The sequence below is a fragment of the Marmota monax genome, unplaced genomic scaffold, assembly GCF_021218885.2.
Source record: "Marmota monax isolate L192 unplaced genomic scaffold, Marmota_monax_Labrador192_F-V1.1 WCK01_AAM20220418_F8-fsc00101, whole genome shotgun sequence".
NCBI lineage: Eukaryota > Metazoa > Chordata > Mammalia > Rodentia > Sciuridae > Marmota > Marmota monax.
In genome coordinates this window covers 1,028,894-1,056,891 of record NW_026692786.1, presented here as the reverse complement: position 1 = coordinate 1,056,891, position 27,998 = coordinate 1,028,894, and the positions used below count along the sequence as shown (strand labels likewise).

Below are 27,998 nucleotides of genomic sequence, written 5' to 3'. Positions count from 1 at the left end.
AACTCAGTACGTGCTTAGCCAGGCCTGTGGATGGACCCCAACAGAACCAACCTCTGCCTCTTGGAGCTGACATTGTGAGACAGAGACAGACAACAATGAGGTCAGCAAGTGCCACATTATTGTACTTTAGATGGTAATCATACCAATATGGCGCCCGAGCAGGTTGGGAGGCGAATGTGTGGGACAAACCTGTGTGTGAGGAAGAGGAGTCATTTTGAGTGGAGCCCAGAAGGAAGGGAGAGGGGGAGCTCTGGGGGCTTCTGAGAAATGTGGGTCCAAGGAACATCAAAAATCAGTGGCAAAGGCCCATGGTGGGAGTGTCTTTGTGGTGCTCGTGGAACAAGAAGGAAACTAGGGAGTCTGAGCCATGAGGGAGCCCAAGGCTGCCAAGCCCTGGATCAGAGGGCTTCTATGCCAGGGGCAGAGCGTGGGCTTTTACTCTGAGTGAGTCGGGAAGCCACCGGAGAATGGGACTGAGAGAAGCGTCCTGGGCAGGCTCGAGGTGTAGCAGACCTACTGGCAGCGGTGTAGGTAGGGTGCAGCGGTGACCAAGACAGAGGAAGTGGACATGGAGAGAGGGGCCAGGCCAGGACCCTAGAGGAGGAAGAGATGGGAGAAGGGGATTCCCAAGGAAGGGAAACCAGAGGCGACTCCCCTGTTCCTTAGGTGCCAGAGGAAGAGAGAGGACAGGTTCAGTGGGGAACACAAGAGTGGTGTGTTCTGGCCTCATTCAGGCCCGGGGAGGGGCTGCTGGGGACCGGAAAGGCTGATGGCATCCTTCCCTGGAGAACCCGTGACCCAGTGACTCACAGCCACCAAATCAGAGACACAGATAAACTCCAGAGATGAGCTGTGGGTGGGCCAGATTAGAACTGAGCAGGTCTCATGGTGTCAGATGCGGGGAGGGATGGGCTGCCACACGCAGGAAGGAGGTCACCCAGGCACCAGGGACAACTCTCCTCCTATCAACTCCTGACATTGAGTTACTTCTGGTTCAGAGGACCCCACCCCCAGCCTGTCCCTGGGACGGTGCCTGGGGCAGGCATCTCCATTATCTTCCTGGATGAAAGGGCTCCAGGCTGCTGCTGCTACTCCCGAGCCTCATCCAGGCAGGGTCCCTGGTTGGAGGAGGACTGGGCTCTGGATGGGCCCCCGTGGGAGCTCACAGCTCAGGAATAGCCAAACCTCCTGCCTTCTCCATCCTTCACTCTCAACTCCACCTGCTCCCCAGATAGGAGGTGACAACCTCATCCCAGGCAGAACAGCAGCCAAGCAGAAGACCCCGCCCACAAACTCACTTGGTTTAGAATATCTTCCCTGGGCACAAGGAGGGGAATCAATTTGGTCTCAAAAGCCCTCTCTATCAAACTCAGGCTAGGGTCGGATATCCAGAGGGGAGGAAACCAATGTCACCATGGAGCCTTGTTCAACAGAGCAAGTGACAATGTCTATAATAACAACAGCTCCCTTTACAGAGTGCCCTTTCCATGACAGCTAGCACACAGTGCTACAACGCTTGTGACCGTGGTAAAGGGTGATCCCACAACACACCCATGAACTCGGTGACATCAATGTCATCCTTAGACAGAAACTGAGGGGATAGCACTGTGACGAATGGAGAACTGGCATTTGAACCCAGGTCTGGTTACCACGTGCTCTTCCCAGGGGCAGGTGCTGCAGAGCACTGACCCTGTGTGAGTCTGCTGACCCCTCGAGGAAGGCACTAACCGTCCCTCAGCCAGGCGGGGAGTGGCAGTCTAGTTGCCTGGCTCCGCAGCTTCCCTAGTAGGAGTTGACAGTCAGGTCACCCCAAGTGGAGACCATATACATCATTCAAATAAAAGAAGAAAGGAGGGGCTGGGTTGTGGCTCAATGGCAGAGCACTTGCCTAGCAGGGGTGAGACCCTGGGTTCGATCCTCAGCACCACATAAAGATAAATAATTAAAGGTATTGTGTCCATCTACAACTAAAAAAATATTTAAAAAAAAAAAGAAAAGATTAGCAAGGGCATCAAAACTACCTCTCCTGGGAACCCTGCACCCCAGTCTTTGCCTTCTCCACGAGGTTTCCAGAAATGAATTGGGTGACATCCTGTCACCCAATTTCCTCCTGGCATTGTGGCCAGCAGAATCCTCAGATACTCTTCCCAGGTGATGAGCAGCAATCCAGTGAGTCCCCTGCCTGAGACTTTTGGGAGCTGGAAGATCTCAGTCCCACACTGAGATCGCTGTTTTTTTTTTTTTAATCTTCTATTTTGAAATAATTATAGACTCACAGGAAGTTGCAAAGATAGAACAGAGAGATTTTCTGTGCCCTTCACTCAGTTCCCCTCTGTAGATGCTCCTTACATAATTACAGTCCAATATCACAACCAGGAATCTGACCTTGGCATAATGCACGTGGATGACCCCACATTGTTCTTATTGTGTCTGCACATGTAGACCCATCGCTGCAATCAAGGTACAGAATTACTCCCTTCCCCAAAGAGCTCCCCCCTCCTCCTTCTCCACCATCCCTAACCCCTGGCAACCAGTAATCTCTTCTGCATCTCTGTAATTTTGCCCTCTGAAGAGTGTTACAGGGTATGACCATTTGAGACTGGTGTTTTTCACTCAGTAAAATGACCTTCGGAATCATCTGTGTGGGTGCATATCAATACTCCATTCCTTTTCCCAGCTGCAGAGTACAGCCAGCCCTCCATATCTGCAAGTTCCACATTTGATTCAACCAACTGTGAATCAAAAGTATTTGGAAAAAAATTGCATTTTTAATGAAGATGTCATTTTTTGGTCATTTTCTCTAAACAATACATTACAGCAACTATCTACACAGCGTTTGCATTGGTTTAGGTATTCTAAGTAATCTAGAAATGACTTTAAAGTATATGAGGGGCTGAGGATGTCGCTCAGTGGTAGAGCACTTGTCTAGCATGTGTAAGGCTCTGGGTTTGATCCCCAGCATAGCAATAGAAAAAAAATAAAATAAATACATTAATGTATTTGCGTAGTTGAATGCAAATAACACCACCAATTTATATAAGGAACTTGAACATCCACAGATTTGGGTATCTGCTGGGGATGCTGGAACCTAATCATCCCAAAATACTGAAGGACAACTGTCTTCTCTGGTATGGATGCTTCCCAATTCTTTTAAACACTCACTTCTTGAAAGACATGTTGTTTGCTTCCAATTTTTTGTTATTACAAATAAAGCTGAAATGAATAATTTGAATAAGTTTTTGTACAGATGTAAGTTTTTTTTGTTGTTGTTGTTGTTGTTGACAGAATGCCCAGAAGTGTAATTGCTTCATCAACTGATAGGTGTTTTTTTTCTGTTTTTAAAGGAACTGACAAACTCTTTTTTGAAAGCGGTTGTCCCGTTTTGCATTCCCACCAGCAACGTGTGAACGACCCAGGCTCACTGTCTCCTACCAGCCCAGGGTGTTGGCACTATTTTTATTTTAGCTATTCTAATAAGCATGTACTGATCTCTTGTCATGGCCTTAATTTGCATTTCACTAATGGCCAGTGATGTGGAGCATCTTTCTGTGTGGTGAGTTGCCACCTGTTAATCTTCTTCTGTGAGCTGTCTCTGTCCTTGCTCATTCTTTTTCTTTTTAAAAATTTGTTCTTTTTAGATATACATGACAGTAGATTGTATTTTGACATGTTATACATACATGGAGTATAACTCATTCTAATTAGGATCCCATTCTTGTGATTGTCCATGTTGTGGAGTTTCTCTGGTTGTGTATTCATATATGAACATAGGAAAGTTCTATATGATTCATTCTACTATCTTTCCTGTCCCCATCCTCCCTCTCTTCCCTTTATTCCCTTTTGTCTAATCCAGTGAACTTCTAATCACCTCCCCCACTGTGTGTTAGCATCTACCTTTCAGAGAGAACAATAGGCCTTTGTTTTTGGGGGGACTGGCTTATTTCACTTGGCATGATAGTCTCCAGTTCCACCCAGTTACTGGCAAATGCCATAATTTCTTTCTTCTTTATGGCTGAGTAATATTTCGTTGTGCATATGACCACATTTTCTTTATCTATTCATCTGTTGAAGGGCACTTAAGTTGGTTCCATAACTTAGCTATTATGAATTGAGCTTTATAAACATTGATGTAGTATGCTAATTTTAAGTTCTCTGGGTATATACTGAGGATGAGCTAACTGGGTCAAATGGTGGTTCCATTTCAATTCAATTGTTTGAAGTATATTAATTGAGTTATGAAAATCACCACAACCAATTTTAGAACATTTTATCACCCCCAAACAATCCCATTCCCATGAACAGCCAACCCCCTCCACTCTCTGCCCTGGGCAACCACTCAGTCTACTTCTTGCTTCTATAGATTTTTCTTTTCTAGACACTTCATGTAAATGGAATCATAAGTATGAGGCATTTGTAATTTTTTTCATTTAATGTTTTCAAGGGTCATCATATTGTAGCATCTATTATCAAACCTTCCTCACTTTTTATTGCCAAATAATACTCTGTTGTGTGTGTATACCATGTTCCATTTGTTCATTCATCACTTGATGGAGATCTGCATTGTTTCCTCTTTTTGTATTTCATGAATAATATAACAATATTATTATTACAATAATAATAATGTGTTATTTCATGAATAACTCAACTCTTGTTTCTATCTTGGCTATTTGTATACCTAAGAGTATAGCAAGTGTAGAATCCTATATTAATTCAATGCGTAAGCTTTTGAGGAACTGTTCTGAGAATTTTTTTTTCCCAAAGTGGCTGCATAATTTTTTATGCACACTAGCAATCGAGAAAAGATTTAGCTTGTAGCATTTGATAATGCTACTATTTTTAATTTTAGTTGTTTTAATAGATGTGTCATGGTGATTTCCCATTGTGTTCTTAATTTGCTTTTCCCCAAAGGATGATGGTGCTGAACATCTTTTTATGTGATTACTTTCTGTCTTTATAGTCTCTTTGGCGAAATGTCTCTTCATTTTGCTCATCTAATTGGATCATTTTATTTATGTCATTTTAATGTTTTTTTTAAATGTGTTATATATTCCTTCTAGATACGAGGTCTTTGTCAGATATAAGATTTGCAAACATTTCCTTCCAGAATGTAATTCATCCCTCCTTTTCTTTTCTTTTTTTTAATATTTATTTTTTAGTTGTAGTTGGACACAATATCTTTATTGCTTTTTAATGTGGTGCTGAGGATCGAACCCAGGGCCTCGCACGTGCTAGGTGAGCGCTCTACCGCTGAGCCACAATCCCAGCCCCAATCCCCTCCTTTTCTTAATGGTGTTCTCCATAGAGTTAAAACTGCTAATTTTGATGAAGTCTAATTAATCAATTTTTAGGGACCATGATTTTGGTGTCATGTCTAAGAATACTTCATCAAATACTAGGTCCTAAATATTTTCTCCTATATTACCTTCCGAAAGTTTTATAGACTCATGTTTTACATGTAAATCTATTGTCCACTTTAAGTTTTGTACAAAGTTTAGGTTGAAGTTCATGTTTTTGCCTATGAATAACCAATTGTTCTATCACCATTTGTTGAAAAGTCTGTCTCTCTACCTTTGAATTGCTTTTGTCTTTTGTCAAAAATCAGTTGGCCCTACTTGTATGGGGCTGTTTTTTGGCTTTCTTGACTGCTCTTTTGATCTGTGTCTATATCTCCACCAATTACACACAGTTTTCATTACATATATTAATTCTACAAAAAGCCTTGAAATCAGATAGAATGATTTCCTTTTATTCTTTTTTTTCCAAGAATTTTTTCTATTCTTGTTCTTTTTTCTTTCCATATGAATTTTAGAATAATCTTGAATATATCTATAAAAAGGCTTCCTGGATTTTGAGAGTACTTTTATTAAATCTGTTTCACAGTCTGGGAAGAAATGACATCATTTCTATGATTCATAAACATGGTATATCTCTCCATTTACTTAGAATTTTTGATGTTTTTCAGCAAGCAGTATTTTTAGTTTTTAGGGTACACATCCTATATATGTTTTGTTAGATTTATATCTAAGTAATTTTTAGCCATTGTAAGTGGAGTTGTGTTTCAAATTTTGGTTTAAACAAGTTCATTTTTAGTATAAAGAAATGCAACTAATTTTTGTGTTGATCATACTTTCTTCAACTTGCTGAAGTTACTTACTAGTTTTAGAAGGTCCTGGGGGCATGAAGTTCCCAACTCTACTCTCAACCTTCTCTGACATCACTCCTATTGAGCATGGGGAGTGGTCTAGGGGTCTTTTTACAGCCTGGAAAGGGTGCAGGTCCAGGCCCCCACCCAGCTTTTGTCAGCAGAGGTGGGGGTGAGGCTACCCGGATTGTTTGTGTGTGTGTGTGTCATTTGGTTGGAGTATGGCACTTACTGGCAGAAATAATTTTCTTTTTTGGATGCCTATTTGTTGTTTCTTTGGCTAAAATAGAGTTTTGCTGGAATTTTTTTCTCCCCCAGCGTTATCTTCTTCAGCATCCAGTCTAGGACATATGAAGAAAAAAAAATATCCAGGGAATTCATAACACATTATTCCTGTGTCCCAAGACCCCTAATCTGTCTGTCTTCTGTCTACCTCACAGTCTTTATATGCTTGTTTTATAATATCAGGGGTTTTAATTGTACTTAGTAGAAGAAATAGGGAAAAACACCATCAGCTCTCTGGGTCCACAGGTTTGGTATCCACAGATTCAATCAATCATAGATTGAAAATGTAATTAGGCCTGAGCAGGTGGTGCAAGCCTGTAATCCCAGCAGCTCGGGAGGCTGAGGTAGGAGGATCACAAATTCAAAACCAGCCTCGTCAAAGGCAAGGTGCTAATCAACTCAGTGAGACCCTGTCTCTAAATTAAATACAAAATAGGGCTGGGGGTGTGACTCAGTAGTCAAGTACCCCGAGTTCAATCCTGGTAACCCCCCCACCATCACAAGAAAGAAAGAAAGAAAGAAAGAAAGAAAGAAAGAAAGAAAGAGAGAGAAATGTAATTAGGTTTACCATGATTGCATCTAAAATAAAAATGTATGGACTTTTTTTCTTGTTATCATTCCTTAAACAATACAGTACACAACTATCAACATTGCATTTGCATTGTATCAGGTATTATAAGTGATCTAGAAAGAACTTGAAGTATGCAGAAGGATATGTGTAGGTGATATGCGAATACTATGCCATTATATATGAAGGAATTGAGCAGCTATGGATTTTGGTATGTTAAACCATGACACAAAGAAAAGACCACCAACTCCAATTTTAAATCAAATTAAAGCAAGCTTGTAATCCCAACCAGCCGAGACTGTCTCTCCCGAAATCCGTGGGTTAGAGAACAGTACCCCAGCTCTCTAGGAGCGTAGTTTTATAGCACAAAAAGTTGCAAAAAGGCGGGTGCCTTGAGAACTTACAGATAACAGGATTTTGACAAGCATAATACAAAGGCAGGTAGTAGTTTAACGGTCTAAATGGTTCAGCACTTAGGAAATAAATTTAGATCCCAATATCAGAATTAATGAGGCACCAATAGGGTTTCGGAGAGGATTGTTATCTGGTCAGGGAAAACCAGACACGGGTGAGTTCAAGGCATGGGCAGGCATTCCAAGCAAGTTTAGAAATCGCAGTAATTTATAGTAAAACAGAAATTAACTTTTTATGACTTTGTGATGAGATGTCTCCCAATCTTAAGATAGAATTAAGCTGGGTTCATCATTCCCCCTTGTCTTATGTGTCCCTTTCAAATCTTTGATAGGGTAGAGGAAGAGCTCTGAAGGAATTTTAATCCCTCAGGTTACATTTCAATTTTAATCCCTCTTGGACTCACCCAAAACTGGCCCCCTGATCCGACCTGACTAGATTTACCTATCTATATTGACTGTCTATTTCTGGCTTCACTGTTGTAAGGAAAGGGGTGGCGCTTGTTCTGGCTTCTTCGGAGCTGAGAGGGGGCGATGTGGGGTTCAGGTCAGATTGAAGTCTGGTTGGGGAAGAAGAGGTTGTAAAGTTCTGTGAGGATGGGTGCTTCTATGAAAGAGAAACAAAAAACATGAGTACTGAACAAATATTGCTGCCTCTGGAACATGTCAATGAATATCATGAAGATGGCAGAAGTTAATATTTTCTCACCAGGAGGTGTGAAGATTGAGAAGCTGTCCCCATAATAAGGCCAGAGTGGACAAGGCCTTTATATAGGAATGTAAATTTTTAACATCTTTAGAATTATCAGGAATGTAAACACAACATTTAACTTTTAATGTTGTAGATGTCCATCCCCATGAGATGTAGTTAAGCTATTCAATGTCATCTGATCTTGTAAAATTTTTGCTGGTATGACCTCCGTGTCTAGTAGAGAACCCTTTATTTCTGTTACTTAGGGCTGGATAGTCATACTCACAAACATCAAGCTTACCTGTGTAGGTTAGGAATATCTGCAGGCCTTAAATTAACTAAAAACTTCTGACTCTGGCAGTTCCTCTTGATAGTTTCTTTTGATAGTTATCAGGCATTCCTGCCTGAGAATCCCTCTTTGTAGCCTCCAGTCTTACTTATCTTGGGGGCTAACATAAGTGTATAGGTTAAGTTATATTTAACTATTATTATTTATCTTTAAATGCCTAGGAGTGGCTATCTTTTGGTTTTAACTATTTTTGTTAGGTGTTTAGGATGAAGCAAGTCAAAATGACTTTTGTTTCTCTCTATTATTAAGAGTCAGCTGAGTTTCCATAGGAGTTACTCTTGTGGGGACTTGAGAGCAATTTCTTAGTTCTGCTAGGGCCATTTGTGCTAGGAGGGATCCAGGTCTTGCAGACCATGTGGCTTCCCTTGGAAGCACCAGGGATGTCTCCCTTCTCCAATAACCCTCCTCTTCATGGCAAGTGCATCGATTGGCTTTCTGTTCTCCAGGGGTCTCATTAATCTCCCTGATCTGGAGGTTATGGGGCCCAAAGTTGCAAAGCTCTTTAGAGAAGTTCCCTGTTCCCTGGGTTTACACTGACTCGGAGGACAAGAGCCAAATATTGGTTCTTGGTCCCTTTTAATTTAATTTTAATTTTTGAGTCTTGATCTTAAACATCTACAAGTCACTCTCACCAGTCTTAAATTAAGAATACTGGGCTTTAACTTTAATGTCTATAATCTCACATTAATTGGGGTCTGTGCTATCCTATCTGTCCTTTGAGTGAAGGCTTATTATCTTAAATTAACCCAGGTTGAGTGTTCTTGAAGCAATACCTGTAAAACATTAACAGGCAACATTTAGACAGTTTATAAGGAAAATACAAAATAAAATTAACCAGAGTAAAAACATATTTAGTTTGTGTAATATCTACCTTGGACTTCGATTGAGTTATATTATAATCCCATTTGAGATCCTAGTAATCTTAACAACAAAAATCAATCTTTTCAATACAACTTTAAATGAACTGAAGTCTGGCCTGCTGTGGAGTCATCTGACAAGTATTAAGATGGATGAAAAGTATTGAGAGCCTTATCTCAGGTAAGGCAGGGCTCTTTATAAATCTTAAGTAAGCTGTTCTAGTTGTGAACCTGATTTTTGTTTCTAAAATATCATTTTATAAAGTTTACATATATTGTTGCTTGAAGTCACATGAATATTAGCTAACACAATATGATATTACATTTAAAACATGAATTGCAGAAAGGCTGAGAACTTTTAACCTTTTGTGGAAAAGTTGCAAAATGTTTGAGTTCTACAATATTAACCTTTACATACATTAGGCTCTCATTAACTTAAAAATACATTTAAATTGTACCCCAGTAGGGCTGGGGCTGGGGCTCAGTGATAGAGAGTTTGCCTAGCATGTGTGAGGCACTGGGTTCGATTCTCAGCACCACATATAAATAAATAAAATAAAGGTCCATTGACAGCTAAAAAATATTTAAAATAAATAAATAAATTGTACCCCAGTATAAAAAGTAACATAAAACTTTAGATCTTATTGATAACAGTTCCAGTTATAGAACATTAAATGTTATAAATAAATCTCCAATAAAGTTTATCATCTTTATAAGCCACAAATTACCATACAACTTTAGTTTGGAGAACACCAGCTTGATATAAAGTTCTTTTAAAGTTTCTACCTTAAAACTTGTATACCTGGAAGATATGAACACATTTAATATATAAATAAAAGCAGTAGCACCATAATTACCTTGATAATTTTATATTAATTAAGTTTAGCTCTCAAGGAAATAACATAATATTTTAAAATAACAGTTGTTATTTAACCATAATTGTATAATCCTTAATTCCTTTAAGATTACTTGCTCAAAAAAACCCAATACTTAATAAACACAATGTTATAGGTAATTCAATGTTTTAAGAAATCCTCATTTTTTTTAACATATAGATTAAACTTTGGTTTATGTCAGTATATTAACATTTGACCTTAAGGAAAAACTTCAAATAGCCTTGACTAATTATTTTACATATATATATATATATATATATATATATATATATATAACCAACTCATATAATTAATTTAATTTTAATTTCTCTTTTCTATCTGTTATCCCCCTTTTTGTTCACAATATGAAACAATTCTTGTGAATTTTTGAGTTTAGACAAATTATTTCATTTAAAAAAAAAAGAAACACTTTGTTGTTTATATCACTCTTAATTGGAAGAGTTGAAACTTTTGGGCCTTTGCATATTAAAATCTTCAATAAACCTTTGTATATAGAATTACATCTGTTTACCATTTCATGCAAACACAATGTTTAATATATAGAATTATGCCTGTTAGGACTTTAAATTTTTAGTAAATCCTTTTTAGTGATGATAAAGCAATTTTTTTTCATTTACCAATTTATGAGAACATCAATAATGTTACCCAATGGAATTTAAAGAGTTAAGAGTACTTGATAGTATATTTAACAGTTAGCATTTTAACCTTGTAAATTAATCAGATGTCTAACAAACAAAATTACTGATAAAAATAAGTAATCAATTCTACTTTACTTATTTTACCAAAATGTCAGAGAAGTATATTGAACAGTATTAGCCATTTTTCCTTGTTGAAGAAAATTTCTAGAACCAAAGAATATTAGACATGTTATAGACATCAATGTTTTATTAATTTTTTGACCACCTAGAGAGACTTGTGAGTTAAGTCTAATTTTAACCATATTTATTTTCATCTGTTTACCCAATTTAAATTAAACCATTTTAAATCATGTGGATTAAAGGTATTTGGATTCATTTTTTTTTCTAAATTTTATGAGTGCTCCTTATATATCTGCCAATTTTCATATCATGTACATGATATATGGACATATGCACATATAGACACGCAACATATAACAGAAGTGTGCACACATAACACAATAGCAAAGGCCTTGTAGCTTTTTGCAGGTGAAATCTCCATTGCACTGGTTAAAATCTCCATAGTTGAATAAAAAATAGGGCTGATTGGAAAAACATTAACCTAGGTCTGTGGGATCAAAATTATGGGCTCAAAACATACAGAATCTAAGAAAAAGCAAGAGTCCTAGAAAAAATGACCGGCCAGTAATTAGTAAAGTATCATACAATTTACTTTTTGGTTTAGTCTAAGATAAGTTCAGGTAAAGGGCACTTTCTCTCTCCTGTTTTAGGGTCTGAGACTGGTCTCTTACTGCGCCTCCATTTGCATTTCAATGTGAGTCCTGGCTTAGGTCAGGAAGGAGCTGGGAAAACTGTTATTCTGAGCAGAAACCTCAAGCCTAAGGCATTTTAACCATTTTTTCCTAGTTGGTAGTTGGACAGGTTTGAATATCTAAAATTATGATACCTTACTTCCTATTGACTTTGGGAACAAAGCTATGATGTTAAGTTCCTTACTAAGAGGAACTAAGCCATTTGCTGTTTACAGGTCCACTTCCTTGTGTGGCTATTCCTAGGTTTTGTCTTCCTCTCTTAGTGACAAACAGGATAAATCTTGCTCCAAAGCCTGCTCCTAACTTACGGGAAGTAAACCTTTTGGTAATAGGCTGTTCAGCTATTTTTAAGAGGTCTAAGATACGAGGTGAGAACAGAAAAGCTGGCACTTCTATTCTATTCTGGCCCCCTACAGAGAAGCAGGAGAAGTGTACCTGGGGCATTTGAGGTTAAAGTTTGGCTGAGGTTACCTCCACACATCTAAGGCAGATCAGAACTTGGGACACTGTGTAGTCACGACAACTGCTCTCTGAGCCTGGACAGAAAAGTAGGAAACGGCTTCAGAAGGCAGAGCCCAACATGCCTGCTCTGTATTGACGGTGACTGAGAGCTACCTAGGCTGGGATACCTTTCTCCTGAATTTCCAAGAGTTGGGGCTGCATTAGCTGCATTTAAGTAGCCATTGGGTGCTCATATCATCCTCCAGAAAGAAAGAAAGTGGCGAGAGAATAAAGAGGAGCTGAATTATGGGTGGGGGAGGATCCTCCTGAGAGTCCTGCTGTGCTCATGAATTAGAGGCAGCACCTTTGCATCCAACTCAGCTTTTGACTGTTAAGACTCCTTATTAATTATTTGATCTCTGACAAGCCAACTTTTAACTGCAAGAATGTACCATGCTTCAAAAACCCACTCAGATACCAGATTGTTACAGTAAAACATCATCTCCTTAGACACATTTACATCTATAAGTAGCCCATTCAGCCAAGATTATTCCCAAGAAACAATCTATAATATCAACACATTAGTGCCCATGTCTTAAAGGGCCAGAAACAGATACAAAGACACAATGACAGACAGAGAGGAGCCCCAAACTATGGCTGACAGACAGGAGCCTTTAAAACAGACAGACCAGATAAGGGAAAAATCTCCCCAAGTTTCCAACTCCCATTTACCACGACTCCCACACCAGTGGCATCATAGATGTTCCCACGAGTGGACCAGATGTTCTCACAAAGGGAGAACCAGAAGTGTAAAACCAAGGGTCTCAGTGTGGCAACTTGACTGCATTCAGTTTCCTTTTTTTTTTTTTTTAAAGTACCCAGAGATGGAGCAATCCTCACAGGGCAGGGAAGGAAGGCGGGGGTTCCCCCAAGCAAAAGGGGCTTCAGCAGCTGCTGGGAGTCCCTCAGTCCCTCCTTTTACCTACAGGAATAGCTCCTCTGGTTCAGTCAGACCCCAGGCAAGCTCGCATGTCTCCTAACTTTCCAGGAGTCAGCTCTCAAAAAGTTCATCTTACATCCTTGGCATGCAGCTGCTTGGAGTGCTAGGCTTCCCCAAGAAAGCAGAGTGGGGGCTCCTTTGGAATCCCACCTGGGGTGTCAAAATCTTTAACTGAAAGTTTGGTTCCTGTCCTCGAAGCCAATTAATGCCAATTTCATAACAAGGAGAGGGTTCTGAGAAAAGGGAAAAGGTGGTTTATTGCTTTGCTAACAAAGGAGAAACATGGGGGAATCTGTCCCAAAGGTTGTGACTCTCTTGATCTGGAGGAACAAGGGGTTTTAAAGGAATTTTCGAAGAGTTAATTTTGGTAGGGGTTCCCAGGGTGCCCTAATGGCAGGTTAATTTGGGGGATATTCATTTCCTAGATCCCCAGCAGGCATTTACCTCTGCAGTGGGTGTTCTCAAGGCAGCCAACTAGAGGAAGAAAACATTGCTTCCCTAATCCCACTTAACTAAGGGGGGTAAAGTTTACCAAAGTTCCTTAAAACACAGCTCAAAGGGGCGTCAGGCTCGCTTGCCTTATTACCCATTTTGATGTTCAATTGTCTTAAGTTTCTACTAGAGAAGACACACAACAAAAAGGCAGGAAAAAACATGGAGAACACAGAACAAGACACAAGAAAACAAGAACCAGGCGCCAAAACCGAGGGAGCAGGGCAATGTCTTGCTAATGTTCCCAGACAGGAGTGTGTGTGTACCCCATGGGGTACCTCACTGTCCTTCCGGAGGAATTCCTTACTGAACCAGTACCAGAGCGACACTTTGCTACTGTCCTGGACAGGAGTGTATGTGCCTCGCCAGGCTCCTCTCTGTCCCCAGAAGAGATCTCTCTTAACCAGATACCAGATGTTATAAAGGTGCCACTTACCTATGGAGGCCTCCTCCACCAAATGCTTGCTAAGTGTTTTAGGGCTGCAGTTCACTCCAGCAATCCGATAAACCGAAGTCACACCCCAGGGCCTTGGAATGTCTCAAGGTGCACACTCCCCAGAGCGGCTCTCCAGCCTGGAGTCCCAGAGTGAAGGTCCGGGTTCAGAATTTTTGGTGGTCTGATCTCACTCAGGCCTCCAAATGTTAAACCATGACACAAAGAGCAGACCACTAACTCCTATTTTAAATCAAATTAAAGCAAGCTTGTAATTCCAACCAGACGGGACTGTCTCTCCCGAAATCCGTGGGTTAGAGAACAGTATCCCAGCTCTCTAAGAGTGCAATTTTCTAGCACAAGAGGTTGCAAAAAGCGGGGTGGGGGGGTGTCTTGAGAACTTACAGATAATAGGATTTTGACAAGCATAATACAAAGGCAGGTAGTAGGTTAATGGTCTAAATGGTTCAACACTTAGGGAGTATATTTAGATCCCAACATCAGAAAATTCTGAGTTGCCACTAAGGTTTCAGAGAGGGTTATTATCTGGTCAGGGAAAGCCAGAATTTATGAGGTGCCATTAGGGTTTCAGAGAGGTTATTATCATGGGTGAGTTCAAGTCACGGGCAGGCATTCCAAGCAAGTTTAGAAATCGCAATAATTTATAGTAAAACAGAAATTACTTTTCATGACTTCGTGACGAGATGGCTCCCAATCTAAGATGGAATTAGGCTGGGTTCATCAGGTATCTGAGGGGTTCCGGAGCCAATCGCCCTCAGATTGTAAGGGACAACTATCCTCCTACTCCATCTTTCAAAAATAGCACTACTTTTTGAAGAAGTTGTTTTTACTCTTTCAGTTTCCATTCCTCTGGCCAGTGGCCCTTAACGCACAGTGGTGTCAAAGTGAAGACTTCTCAGAAGCCTCTTGCATCATCTGTAGGATTTGCATAGTTTTGGCTGCTGTCTTGTTCTGCTCTTGAGATACTCAAAAACAAGAAACTTGATAAAAGTGGTGAGGTTTCAGTACTGAGACTTTCCCACTCGGTGACACTTCATGCAAGATAGCCTTTTCCTTCCTGATGGCTACGCGCTCCTCCCTCCACCCTGGGGATTCTGAAGCATCAGTGTCAGTGAGCAGATTTCCCGCCATTTCTGTCCAGAATGGAAGGCCATGGGAATGACTGTAACCAGATGGTGTCCCCAAACTACAAATACCTTTAAGCACAATGATGTGAAGAGTTGTAGAGAAACCAGCTTGGAAATTTGATACAGAAAACCCATCCACTAACACTAAGACCTGACCATAGATATGGACGTGCCCCTTTTCAATCTGACCCCAACACTGTTTGTTTTCCCTACTCTCCACATCCATGATGCCTCTTGGTCACCCTCAGAGTCACGAGAGGCAGGAGGTGTGGCCAAGGAGAGTAAAAATCTATCACTGGAGACTTCAGTGTACTTCCTGTTTCACTTGCAGATGTCGCCAGGGTCTCTGAAGAGGGAAGACACGAGGAGACAGGTAAAAGCCACATTTTGTTTTTTCTTTTTTTTTTTTTTGCTTCAAAGCAAGTATGGAGAGGCTACTATGTGTTGGGCACAATTCCCAGAGCTGGGAATATAGGGGGGACCTCCTTTCCTCTTTCTTGCTTGCATGGCAACAGGTCGTAGACAGACCCTGTGTTTGAGCACTCCCTGGCCAGGTCTGGTGAGTCTTCTGAGATTGGAACGGGTCGCCTGGATGCTCAGGAGGGAATGATGGAATTGGAGAAGCTGGCTCAGAGGTCCCACAAAGCCCTAATCTGGCCCTTATTGAGCAGGCAGTTGTGGACAGGTGCCTTTTGAACCTAATGACGTGTTTCCACACACAGCCCCATCCTGTCCCTTCAGCCTTACAGTTCTTATAGGGCCGGGGTCTCTCTTCCTTTTTTTTCTTTGTTCTAGGGATTGAACCCAGGGATGCTTAACCACTGAGCCACATCCCCAGCCCTTTTTATGTTTCATTTTGAGACAAGGTCTTGCTAAGTTGCTCAGGACCTTGATAAGTTGCTGAGGCTGGCCTTGAACTTGAGATCCTCCTGCCATAGCCTCCCAAACTGCTGGGATTATAGACATATGCTACCACACCTGGCCTGCGTCCCCATTTCTTATGCTTCAGAGACTGTCGGGAGATCCTTAGGTGGGCACACATTGTGTCCCTTTCCCACTCAGCCAGGACCTGATAGGACGTGACTAGTGGGTGCTGCCAGAAGGGTACAATGGCCCAGCCCCTGTTGTCACCTAAGGGGAGCTCAAAGTTATCTCTCAGAAAATGGCCCTGTGACTTTGTGAAGCTTTTGGTGGAAAAGGTAAAATGATCCCATGGCCAAAGAAGTGTAGGTAATATACTACACTCTGGCTCCCATGTCTGGAGATTTCTGATGTATATAGAGCTTATTAAAAGATTCAGAATGTTCTACAGTAAAGAATCTTACTTAAATTTTTTAAGCTCAGCTTTTCCCAAGTGGCTGACTTTGAAGACTTTTTTTTTTGTATAAAACATTGCTAACACCTGCAGAACTGAGGTCAGTTTTGCCTGGGAGGATCTTACCTGGCTTCCGTCCCCTCACCCCTAATCCATGCCCAGGCCAGGCCAACCCCAGCACCTGGGGACAGAGCACCTCCTGCCTTCAGCAACAGCCTAGCTTTCCCCTGTCACCAGTCACCCAACAACCCAGAGCCTGTATCCTGCAGCCTGGAGAGATAAACAGCCAGAGAGCCAGCCACTGATGCGATATATTGTGTGGGAAGTGTTGGTGGGGCTGGTGGAAGGGGCCAGGGTCTGTGGTGACACCGGAGACACACTCGGTTGGCACATCCTGCTGGCTCCCTGGGGACCAGAACAGAGTTCATAACCATATAAATAGGGACTTAAATTTAACTCTGTGAATGTAACTCTGTGTAAAAATGTAGAATGGTTGAGGGTAAGCTTATTGCACAGGGAGGGAGAGAGGGAAGAGAGAGAGAGAGAGAGAGAGAGAGAATATCAGTTGCCAATTGGTGGCATTGGGCTACCTCCAGCCCACAGATAAGTTTTGTTTGACCAGCACTGTATACTGGACTTTTTGTTGTTGTTATTGTTCTGTTTTGTTTTGTTTTGTACCAGGAATTGAATTGTACCACTGAACCACACACCAGCTCTTTTTATTTTTTATTTTGAGACAGGATCTCACTGAGTTGCTCAGGGCCTTGCTAAGTTGCTGAGGCTGGCTTTGAGCTCACGATTCTCCTGCCTCAGCCTCCTGAGTTGTTAGGATTATAGCACCAAAGGCCCCGGAACACTGTGTATTGTTTTTAAAGCGGGACATTTAAATGTGCAAATGTGGCTTCTTCCTTCTTCTGAAACATTGGAAGGTCAGACAGTGCTGGGATGCTGATTCCCACTGGACAACAGTCGGTTGGATTGAGACAGCCACCATCTTTAGACAAGACATGACCTTTGCCCTCACTTGATTGACTGATGTTTCCTAGTCAGCCCTGGGATGCATGAGCAGGTCCCTTAGACCATATTCTCCTCCTGAGACCTTCCAGCTCTCTGTAAATATTCTCCTTGGTTTTTGAACTTCATTATTGGTTTTGGAATGACTATTTTTTTTTTTCCTGGTCTTTCAAATCAAAATATGTCTTCCCCCTGTGCAAAATCCTGCACCAGTAGTCCCCAAGAGAGCTCCCCATTACTCTGGGAGCCTGGCTTTCAAGATGCCTAGGGATCTGCTCTATTCTGAGCCTGAGAACTGGGCAGGAATTTTAGAAAAGCATAGATGGATGAATGAACAATGAAGGGAGAGAGGGAGGGAGAAGGAAGAAGGAGGGAAGGAAGCTCTTGGGCTGAAGGAGAAGCACAGCATACCCAGAAAAGACTCCATGAGCACCCAAGTCCCACATCCCCACAATGCAACCAGACGTGGCCCCCAGGATCAGGAGCAAGGGGTCAGAGCTCGGTGTGATGGGCCAGAAGTGGGTGACCAGATGGCTCAAAGACAAACTCTTCCCAACTCAGGCTCCAGCCCAGACACGACATCATGCATCTCCTCGGTCCCTATCTCCTCCTGCTCCTGGGTAAGGGCTGTGGCCCAGGCAGGTACCTGGGTTCTGGGATGTCAGTCAGTGGGCACTGGAGAAAGAGGACAGATCTGGGTCAGAGAAGAGGAAATGTGGGGTGGGCGGGCCGGCAGGGTGTACACACAGAGAGAGAAGCTTCCCTCTCTTGGTCTTGTTCCTCTGGGGTCTCCCCGTGTCTCCCTCTAGCTTCAGAGAGAACTCTATTCCTTCAAAAGCTCTCCGTAGCCCTAAATAATGCTTTCTGATCACTGTCATGGGTTTCAGAACATTTGGCTTTCTCTGATTCAAATAAGTGGAGCTTCGAACACCCCGCCACCTTGTATGCCTGGGAAGGGGCCTGCGTCTGGATTCCCTGCACCTACCGAATCCCAAAGGCGGATGCGCAAGTGGACAGGCTTGTCGTGTTCCACAATCACGAGTACGACGGAACCACCAAACGCTACGTGGGGACTGTCCTCTATAATAGCACAGTGGACTGGAAGTCCCCTTCTCAGCAGAGAAGGGTACGGTTCCTGGGAGACTCAAAAAAGAACTGCACCCTGAGCATCGAGTCATTGTCGGTCAATGACAGTGGCCAGCTGGGGCTGAGGATGATGACAAAGGACGACAAATGGATGGAAACCGTAAACCTAAGTATCTCTAGTAAGGCCTTGGGGGAAGGCATCTGCTTACCTCAGAATAAGGAGGGAGGCTAGACAGAATCAACCACTGGGACAGGAGTCACAAACTGAGTTCCCTGCAGAGGTCAGGCAAAGGGATGCCCTAGCTATGTGATGGGGCAGCGTAAGATGGGCCAACTGTAGTGTGAGCGCTTGTCCCTGCCCCTCCGCCCCCGCCCATTCTAGCCATCTGGGTTCTAGGTAGCCAGAGCTTCTGGTCTTTGATGGAGAGATGAATTTTCAAACGAAAACTCCCCTTGTGTTAATGTTGGGGACCAATTCTAATTAACCTCTCAAGGCCGGATGACACGCATGCAGGGTGTGGATGTGACCCATCAAACGCAGCAAGGGACCTCTGCCCTGGCGAGAGTGGTCACATCATGCCTGTTTCTTTGGTGGTCGGTTCTAAGCAGCCGTGTGTTTAGGGGGCAAGCTGTCACTCAGACGGGGTTGTCTGAAGGGTGGTCCCACTGGGGAGGGGCTTACTGTACACATGCTTACCTACTAAAAGGACGCGGTGCCTGGGTGCCTCCCATATTGAAGCCATTGAACAAATAGAAAGGTGTCACCAAAGCTAAGAAGTACACATTGAACTAAACTTGTTCAATTCACCTAGGGGTGGAGAGAGTCATGAACTTGAAGCCATTTAGAAAGCAAACATCAGCAAGTCAGAGAGAAAGAAATGGGAAATACATCCCCAGAGAGGCTCAGGGTCCCCAGGGAATGACAGAGAGTATCTCAACTGAGCCAAGAGGTAGCTGATAAGGATTCCTGCCCAGGTTCTTTGGAACGGGACCTCTAAATACAGGTGTAAAACACTGGGATGGAATCCAGGTCCCCAGGCCTCTAGAACTGTCCCCACTCTTTTGCAGAATCTCCTTTTCCACCTCGCATCCAGCTCCCTCTAGAACTTCAGGAGTCCCAGACAGTCACTGTGACCTGCTTGTTGAACTTCACCTGCTTTGGATACGACATTGAACTGCGGTGGGTCCTGGAGGGGCTCCCCTTCACCCCTGCTTCCTCCACCATCTCCTCCTCACCTACCACCCAGACTGTCTCTACCAAGAGCCAGATCGACTTTAAACCGGAGTGGACTCACCACGGGAAGAACTTGACCTGCCAGGTGTGGCATTCTGCCAAAGTGCTCTCTGAAGAGACGGTGCAGCTGAACGTGAAGCGTGAGTCCCCCCCACACCATGTTCCCACGGGAGTGACGCAGTCCTTGTCACCTTCTCCCTAACGCCCCATCGAGCCCCTGAAGGGTAAGAGGAGCCTTACCTTACAGAAGGATGCACAATCCATCTGCTGCCCATCACCTGCAGCGTGGCATTGCCCGGCCTCTCCCCCCACTTCCCTCTCAGCCCTGGAATTTTGGGACACAGATTCATTTCAGCCTCCACTTTGGCCTAACAGAAATAAAACGATCCATCCTCACCATAGCGTGGGATCATCTGGTTGGGTTTCTCTTTCACCCCTTGTGGGAATTCTTTTCATATCATTATTTTGTGCCTCATTCATTCATTCAATAAATACTCACTGCACATCTACCAGGTGCCGGGTCCTACAGTGGCCGCCAGCTGGAAGGGTGGATATAGCAGGGAGCCCAGTCCTTGCCCACATGAAGCTAGCCTTGCAGTGGGACAGGCAGACGAGAAATAGATTAACAAAGAAACACAGAACTTAATTGTAGGAGTAGTATGTGTCTTAAGAAAAAAATAAATAAAGCAGGGTTAGGATTGGGGGGTGACGGTATGGACGGGGACTTCTCTGAAGAAGGTGAATATGTAGGGTGACCTTGAATGGAGAGAGAGACTGGGGCAGGTAAAGGGGGTTCCAGGGAGAGGAAAGAACAGGTACAAAAGCCGCGGGGTGAGACCCCGGTGTGTGTGTGATGAGGCCCAGGGCCTGAGAGGTTGGACTTCACAGCATTCGAGGGCCAGCTGGCAGGAGAGGACTCTAGGTCTCCTGCACTGTGGGACATGTTTGGGGTTTTATTCTAAGTGTGGAATCCACTGGATGGCTTCAAGCAGGCACTGACAAGCTCTGAATGACAGTTAGGAATCCTGGCAGATGCAGGTGGGGACCATAGAGTAGAGGGAATGTGGAGAAGGGGGAAGGAGAATGGAGTGAGGAGGCTTTGACAGTCACCTGGGTCCACAAGGGAACTACACATGTCCCAGTCCCCTCCCCAATCACCCCTCTGTTCCTCCAGACACCCCGAAGTTGGAGATCAAGGTCTTTCCCAATGAAACCACTGTAATGGAAGGGGCGTCCGTGACCATGACGTGCCAGGTCACCAGCAGCAACCCAGAGCATGGCACTGTATCCTGGCTCAAGGACGGGACCCTCCTGGGGGAGAAGAATCTCTCGCTAACTCTGTCCTCAGTGACCAAGGACAGTGGTGGGAAGTACCGCTGTCAGGCCTCCAATCACATAGGCTTAGGAATGTCGGAAGAAGTGGCCCTCAAAGTGCTGTGTGAGCCTCCTCGGAGCTGAGGGTGGAGGTGACAGTGGCTGCTTGCTCATGTCACAGGGTTCCCCTCACCTCTCGCCTCACCTCTGCCCCTTCTTCCAGATCCCCCGACAGTTTCCGAGGTTTACATCCACCACACACCTGCTAAGGAGGGACAGTCAGTAGAGCTGGTTTGCACGTCCCCGGCCAACCCTCCTCCAACAAATTATACCTGGTATCACAATGGGAAGGAAGTGCCAGGAGTGACAGAAGAGAAATACTGGATCGCCCAGGTCCTTACTTGGCATGCAGGGCGTTACGCCTGCGTGGCAGAGAACAGGCTTGGTTCTGGACAGGTTGGCCAGGAAGCCGAGCTGGACGTCCAATGTGAGCAGTCACGGAGCCTCTGGTTCTTGGGAGAGAAGAGGAAAGTAGGGGGAGGAGGAAGACAGAGGGGGCAGAGGGGGTCCCTGGGTCCTAGAATGGAGAACAAGCAGAAGCCAGGCTCTTCCGACACAAGTTTCTCAGGGATCACAATTGTATTCCCAGCATCTGCCTAGCCCAAGGCCTGAGTCTTGGCAGGTGCTCAGATGTTTGTTGAATGAATGCATAACCGATGCTGGGCTCCACCAGGAACAGAGAGACTTGGCGCCAGGCAGCAGCTCGGTCCCAGAAAAGGTCCTGAAAGTTTCAAGAACTGGAGCAAGTGTCTCATTACCTCTCCATCGGTAGAACTTCTTTTACCTCTTTTCTAAGGGTTGCACTGGAGAAGTTGAGTCACTGAGATCATGAGATCTGTGGGCCCTGAAATGTCACATGATGGATAGGGATCCCCAAACTCTAGGCAGGCCGGATATGCAATAACAGCGGCATCCCTGGCATTGATTGGTGGTTTACTGAGCACTGCTCTAAGGCATCCTCTTAGCTCATCCTTGAGAGAATTCTGCAAGGTGTGATCTTCTCAGGACCCCATTGGACAGGAGGGGCACACCGAGGCCTGCAGCCGCAGCCACACAACTTTCTGTGGCAGGATCTGGCAGTCTGACTCCAGAGCAGAGCTCTTAACCACTGTACTGTCCTCCTTCAAGTCACAGCCAGGTCAAATAGACACAGGTGCAACAGAGAAGCAGGGATTTCCCCCCACGGAGCAGCTGTGTGAATACAGGGGCAGGTGGGTCGGGGATTCAGACAGGAAGAGGCTTCATGGCTTGGCCTTACTTTATTCACCTCTCTGGTCTACTCCCAGATCCCCCCAAGGGGGTAACCACTGTGATTGAAAGCCCCACACCGATTCGAGAAGGAGACAGCGTGACCCTGCGCTGTAGGTACAACTCCAGTAACCCAACAGTTACCCGGTATGAGTGGAGCCCCCAACACTTGTGGAATGAGCCATCCCATGAGGTGATGAAGATTCAGAATGTTGCCTGGGACACCCCACCCATCTCCTGTTCCGCCTGTAACCAGTGGTGTTCGCCAGCTTCTCCCATCGACCTGGATGTCCAGTGTGAGTGACAGGGTGGGGGGACCTGGGAGGTGGCCCCATGGGATCTGGGATGGAAGGGCGAGGAGGTGGGACCTGGGTCACAGTCTTCAACAGAGAATTGAGGGGTAGGAGAAAGGCTTGAGACCAAGGGGATGGGAAGTACTGGAGACAACAGAGGGAGAAGAGATCTGAGAGGTCAGCATGAGCCCTGGCCCTGCAGATACTCCCAAGGAGGTGAAGGTCCTGCAGATCAGTTCCCTGTCAGAGATTCATGCTGGGAACCAGGTCCGACTTCAATGCCACTTCTCAAAGAGCCACCCGGAAGAAGTCCACTTCTTCTGGAAGAAAAACGGAAGTCTTCTGGAAGCAAAAGGAAGAGAACTGAACTTTGACTCCGTTTCCCCGGAAGATGCTGGAAATTACAGCTGCTTGGTCAAAAACTCCATAGGACAGTCAGCATCTGAGGCCTGGAGGCTGCAAGTGCTATGTGAGTGGCTGGCGCTGGAGGCTGAGAGTGGAGACCAGCAGAGACCCGGAGACCAGCTACCTGGACCCTGACTTGTTTTCCCCTTTCAGATGCACCTCGGAGGCTGTGGGTGTCCATTACCCCAGGAGACAGAGTGATGGAAGGGAGAAAGGCAGCCCTGACCTGTGAGAGCGATGCCAACCCTCCCATCTCACAGTACACCTGGTTTGACTGGAACAACCAAGACCTCCAGCATTCTGGCCAGACGCTGAGCTTGGATCCTGTGAAGGTCGAGCACTCGGGCTCCTACTGGTGCAAGGGGGTCAACCAGCTGGGCGAGGGCGAGTCACCCCCCAGCACCCTCACCATCTACTGTAAGGCCCCTTTCTGTTTCTTCTCAGGCTCCTTTCTGGTGCTGACTGCGCTTGAAGCTCCTCCCACCACTAAGCCTTATGCTGCTAGATCACAGTCTTTACAGTCCGCTTCCTCCCTCCCAGTTCCTGCCCAGAGCAGCCCAGCTACACTCCCTGCTCCATAGCTTCCTGCTGCCACCGCTGGAGCAATCGCCTTGTCCTGCTTCACGGGAGCCTCTCCATCTACCTCCCCTTCTGGACAGGGAATCCTCTGTCCAGGATTCCCTCAGGCTGCACCTATCTTCCAGGCTTCGTGAGCTCCTGCTGGGTCCCTCTCTCAGGAAATGTAACTGGCGCGTTGCATAGAAACGCCATGCCCTGGGTCTCCACTTTTTGGACAACTTGAGACTTGCCTCTTTTTCTAAGGGTTGCACTGTGTCCCCTGAATGGATGCTGCCCATTTAGTTTCCCCAGCCCCCTCTTCAAGGCTGGCACAAGATACAAATGCCTAGGTGGAATTGCTGAGTCGAAGAACCTGTGTATTTTAAGGGCTGATAGTGTGTCCAAAATGCCTGGAAAGTTGTACTTGTTTAGAAGGCTGAGGATGCTGCACTCTGTGAGGGCCAGGCCTGCAGAAAACTCCTGCTTGGGGGAAAGACAGTGCTTTCCTCCTAACCAGAGATCCTTCTTCTAACCAAGGGCCCTTCTCCATCTTTCTTGCCTCACTCTCCCATGCACAGAGGAGATGTGCTGGGAAGAAGAACGGGGGCTGGATGCAGAGATAAGTCAATGGTGCTGGAGTGCAGAGCGAACCTGCGACTCTTTTCTCTACTAGATAGCCCGGAGACCATCGGCAGGCGAACGACCATGGGAATTGGCATCTGCCTGGCCATCCTCATCCTGGTCATCTGGGGGGTGAAGCTTCAGCAAAAGTGAGCTCTTCCTGCTGCCCCCTCCCTTGGCTCGTCCCATTTCCATTTACTCAGGCCCAAAGCCTCCAGTCTCCTGAATCCACAGGGTCCTGTTCTCATTCCCTGACCCCCACCAAGCCTGTCTCTTCTCCTTAGCTGGAAGAGGACTCGGAGCCAACAGGGGCCTCAGGAAAATTCCAATGGTCGGAGCTTCTTTGTGAGGAATAAAAAGGTAGGATGGGAGGAAGATCAAATGCAGGGCAGCCCTTAAAGTGGAGTGAGGAACCGAGGTGAAGAGCTAAAGAAAAGTGATCAAAAGTCCTCGGGGGAAAAAAAAAAGTCCTCTGGGGCCAGGCGTGGTGGTGCACACCTGTAATCCCAGTGGCTCAGGAGGCTGAGGCAGGAGGATCAAAGCCAGCCTCAGCAAAATCGAGCACTAAGCAACTCAGCGAGACCCTGTCTCTAAATAAAATACAAAATAGGGCTAGGGATATGGCTCAGTGGCCAAGTACCCCTGAGTTCAAGCCCTGGTACCAAAAAAATGTCCTCTATGGGGTCAGAGGCTGGGGGAGGGTGGGGAGAGAGAGTCAGAACTGCAACCCTGCCTCTCTCCCAGGTTAGAAGGACCCTTCTCTCTGAAGGGCCCCACTCCCTGGGATGCTACAATCCAATGATGGAAGACGGCACTAATTATGCTACTCTACGCTTTCCAGAGACTGACACACCAAGAACTGGGTACTGAGGGTACAGGACGGGTGGGTCCTGCAGCCTGGGAGGGATGTAGGGGGAAAATAGTGTCCTAGCTCTGTGTCAGGCACCTCCTGACACCATCTACCTATTACCTCATTCCTGTTCTATAACAACCTCTGTTAAGTAACAGGCCTCACAACGGGACCTGTTTCTACAAGCCAAGAGCATGTGTGCCCAGAGCCAACCTTTGTCACGGAGGCTAAGGCGCGGTGACTCATACACATGCATGCTCATTCATCCGGCACACGTTTTTTATTAGCCCCTACTGTGTGCATGGGGCTCGTGGAAGACAGCGAGTTGTGTTTTTCCATAAAGGGCTGAGGTTGGGGTGCTGCTGGGGGCACTAAGGGAGTCAGGAGAAGGAAGAGAGTTCACAGGAAGCACTTCACTGATGGCTCTCCATCTGTTCTCCCTCTCAGAGGTACAGGCCCCTCAGAAACACAAGGATCTCTCCCAAATAATGAAGACACGGTCACTTACTCAGTGGTGCAGAAGTGTCATGTGGTAAGAGGCCAAGGCTGAGAAGGTTGGGGGGCCTGGGTCCTGGTCTCAGCTGGGAGCCCCACAGGGGAAGGACTTGGGTAGATGTCAGTGTGGCTAAAGCTAGATGTTGGCTGGGGGAGGTTTGTGGCCTTAGTCTGTTTTCTGTTACTATCACTCAATACCCGAGACAGGGTAATATATAAAGGAAAAGGATTTATTTTGGTTCATGGTTCTGGAGATCCAAGGTCAAGGGACTACATCTGGTGAGCGCCATCTTGCTGATGGGGATTCTCTGCAGAGTTCTGAGGTGGCACGAGGCATTGCTCAGCAAGGGGGGTGCATGCCAGAGAGAACTCAATTTTATGACAAAGCCACTCTCTCAGTCACCCATCAACCCATTAATCCAATCACCTCTCAAAGGTCACACCTCCACACACATTAGCATACGAATCTGGGGATTGAATTTCCCATGCAATCTGGGGGACACATGGGTGGAGCTGTGGTTGGAGCCAGGGTAGGGACCTCTGTGACCAAAGGCCAAGACAGCTAGTTTCTAGACAAGGGGACTCTTGTGTGGGCTTTTAGACCTCCCTCCCCGAGTGGAACAAGGGAAAAGTGGGGGAGGTGGAGGGAGGCTGGCCCCCATTGCAAGGCCAGGCTTACCCCCGTGTAGCTTTCCCAGGGTGACTACGAGAATGTGGCTCCAAATCTTCCAGAAGATGACGGGATTCATTACTCGGAGCTCGTTCATTTTGGGACTGGGGAGCGGCCTCGGGCACCAGAAGATGTGGACTATGTGACTCTCAAGCACTGACAGCAGGACACAGGCTGCTTTGGATGTGCCCAGAGCCAATGGGGCCAAGGAAACCCCAGGGTGTCCCCAGCTGCAGCTGTTCAGCTGCTAAGTCACAGGACCTTTTTATCTCCCTGCACACACACACACACACACACACACACACAATCACTGAGGAGAACCTGTGTCTGTCTGGTTCAGAGCCATTTTCCTTCCCAGGACTGGTAACCCTGACCTTCCTGATCTTTTTCCATTCTCCTTCCCACCCGGAAATTCACCTATGCACCCGTCCAGGATTGCACAGTCCCCTGTGTCCCACACCCGAGACATTGCCACCATCCATCCCCTCCTGAGCCCTCCCCGACTGCCCTGGGATTGATTTGACACTGTTTTGTCTTCCTTGTCCCTTGGACCTCCCCACCCCCACTGCCACCCACTAATCCTATGCTCACTTTCTGCTCCTGGGGAAATCCCAGGGAAGGACAGAAATGAGGTAGACAGAGGCATTGTCCCCAGCTGGCTTCTCCTCTAGAAACTGTCTAGAAACTGCCAGCTAAGCCTTCCGTGGAGGACGTTGCGGTGACAGCCCCTGCCCTCGGGGTCTCGTGGACTGCGCAGATGCACTGAGAAGAACAAAGATAATGTACAAAGAGTTGCATAATAAAAATGGCACAGAGGCCACTTCCAGGAGCCAGTGAGCTCTTTCCCATCTGTGGAGTCAGAGTGGGGACGGGGAGCTGGGGATGGCATTGTGGGGTGTAGGGGGAAGGAAAAGAGTCACAGTTATCTCATGATCAAATCAGCCGATCGGAGGGTCCAGTTGTCTGGCTGGGAGAAGCACACCGGCTTTTCAGTTGGGCGAACTTGAGTTTGACTCTGATTCTTCTGCTTCACCAGTTGAATGATCTTGGGCAGAGTTCACCAACCTGCCTGCAGCTCAGTTTCTGCAACCGTAAAAGGAGGATGGCACTCCGTACCATGCAGGTGGCTCATGGCAGGAAGTGAAGTCTAACCTTAAATACGCCTGAGTCACTTTATAGGAGGCCTAGCAGAGAGGCCAGAAGTCCTTCATTGAACCCAGGCACACTTTACCACTGAGCCACATCCTCAGCCCTTTTTATTTTTTTATTTTGAGACAGGGTCTTCCTAAGTTGCCTAGGGCCTCACCAAGTTGCTGAGGCTGGCTTTGAACTTGCAATCCTCCTGCCTCAGCCTCCCAAGCCACTGGGATTACAGGCATGTGCTCTCACACCCAGCTTTTGTTTATATTTCTAGAAGAATATTCAAAAGGAAAAAAAAGTGGGGGAAGCCGATTCGTTACTCACAGCTATTCTAAGAAGGGGATCTACCAAGTTCTTTCACAACCCGCAGTTGCGGAACCTCCCAAAGGCCAGCTGCCAGGAGAAGCCGCACAGTTCTCCTGTCCTTCACTGTCACCCCACCAGTTCTCTGTTCAGGGACATACTTGTCAAAAGACAACACTTCGCAGTCACTGTCCTCAGTCCCCTTGTCACTTCTCAGGTTGAGTTCTCTT

The 27,998-nt window shown here is 45.6% G+C and overlaps 1 protein-coding gene across 4 annotated transcripts; it reads left to right on the top strand.

Moving 5' to 3' along the window:
- The first annotated feature begins 5 nt into the window (after nt 1-5).
- Cd22 (CD22 molecule) lies at nt 6-27,154 on the top strand. 4 transcript variants are annotated; one of them, XM_046447991.2, is made up of 15 exons: nt 6-100; nt 15,494-15,535; nt 18,053-18,111; nt 18,379-18,756; nt 19,646-19,951; nt 20,986-21,249; nt 21,349-21,612; nt 22,472-22,729; nt 22,929-23,195; nt 23,285-23,548; nt 24,363-24,459; nt 24,595-24,670; nt 25,055-25,173; nt 25,608-25,692; nt 26,354-27,154. In XM_046447991.2, exons 3-15 carry the CDS (start codon nt 18,075-18,077, stop codon nt 26,483-26,485), a joined length of 2,547 nt encoding a protein of 848 aa, XP_046303947.1. In that variant the 5' UTR covers nt 6-100; nt 15,494-15,535; nt 18,053-18,074; the 3' UTR covers nt 26,486-27,154. The 4 variants fall into 4 exon arrangements, with proteins under 4 accessions (XP_046303947.1, XP_046303945.1, XP_046303948.1 ...); XM_046447989.2 differs by having other exon boundaries at nt 7-100; nt 26,345-27,154; XM_046447990.2 differs by lacking the exons at nt 6-100; nt 15,494-15,535 and adding an exon at nt 17,159-17,589 and having other exon boundaries at nt 26,345-27,154.
- Nucleotides 27,155-27,998: the final 844 nt, after the last annotated feature.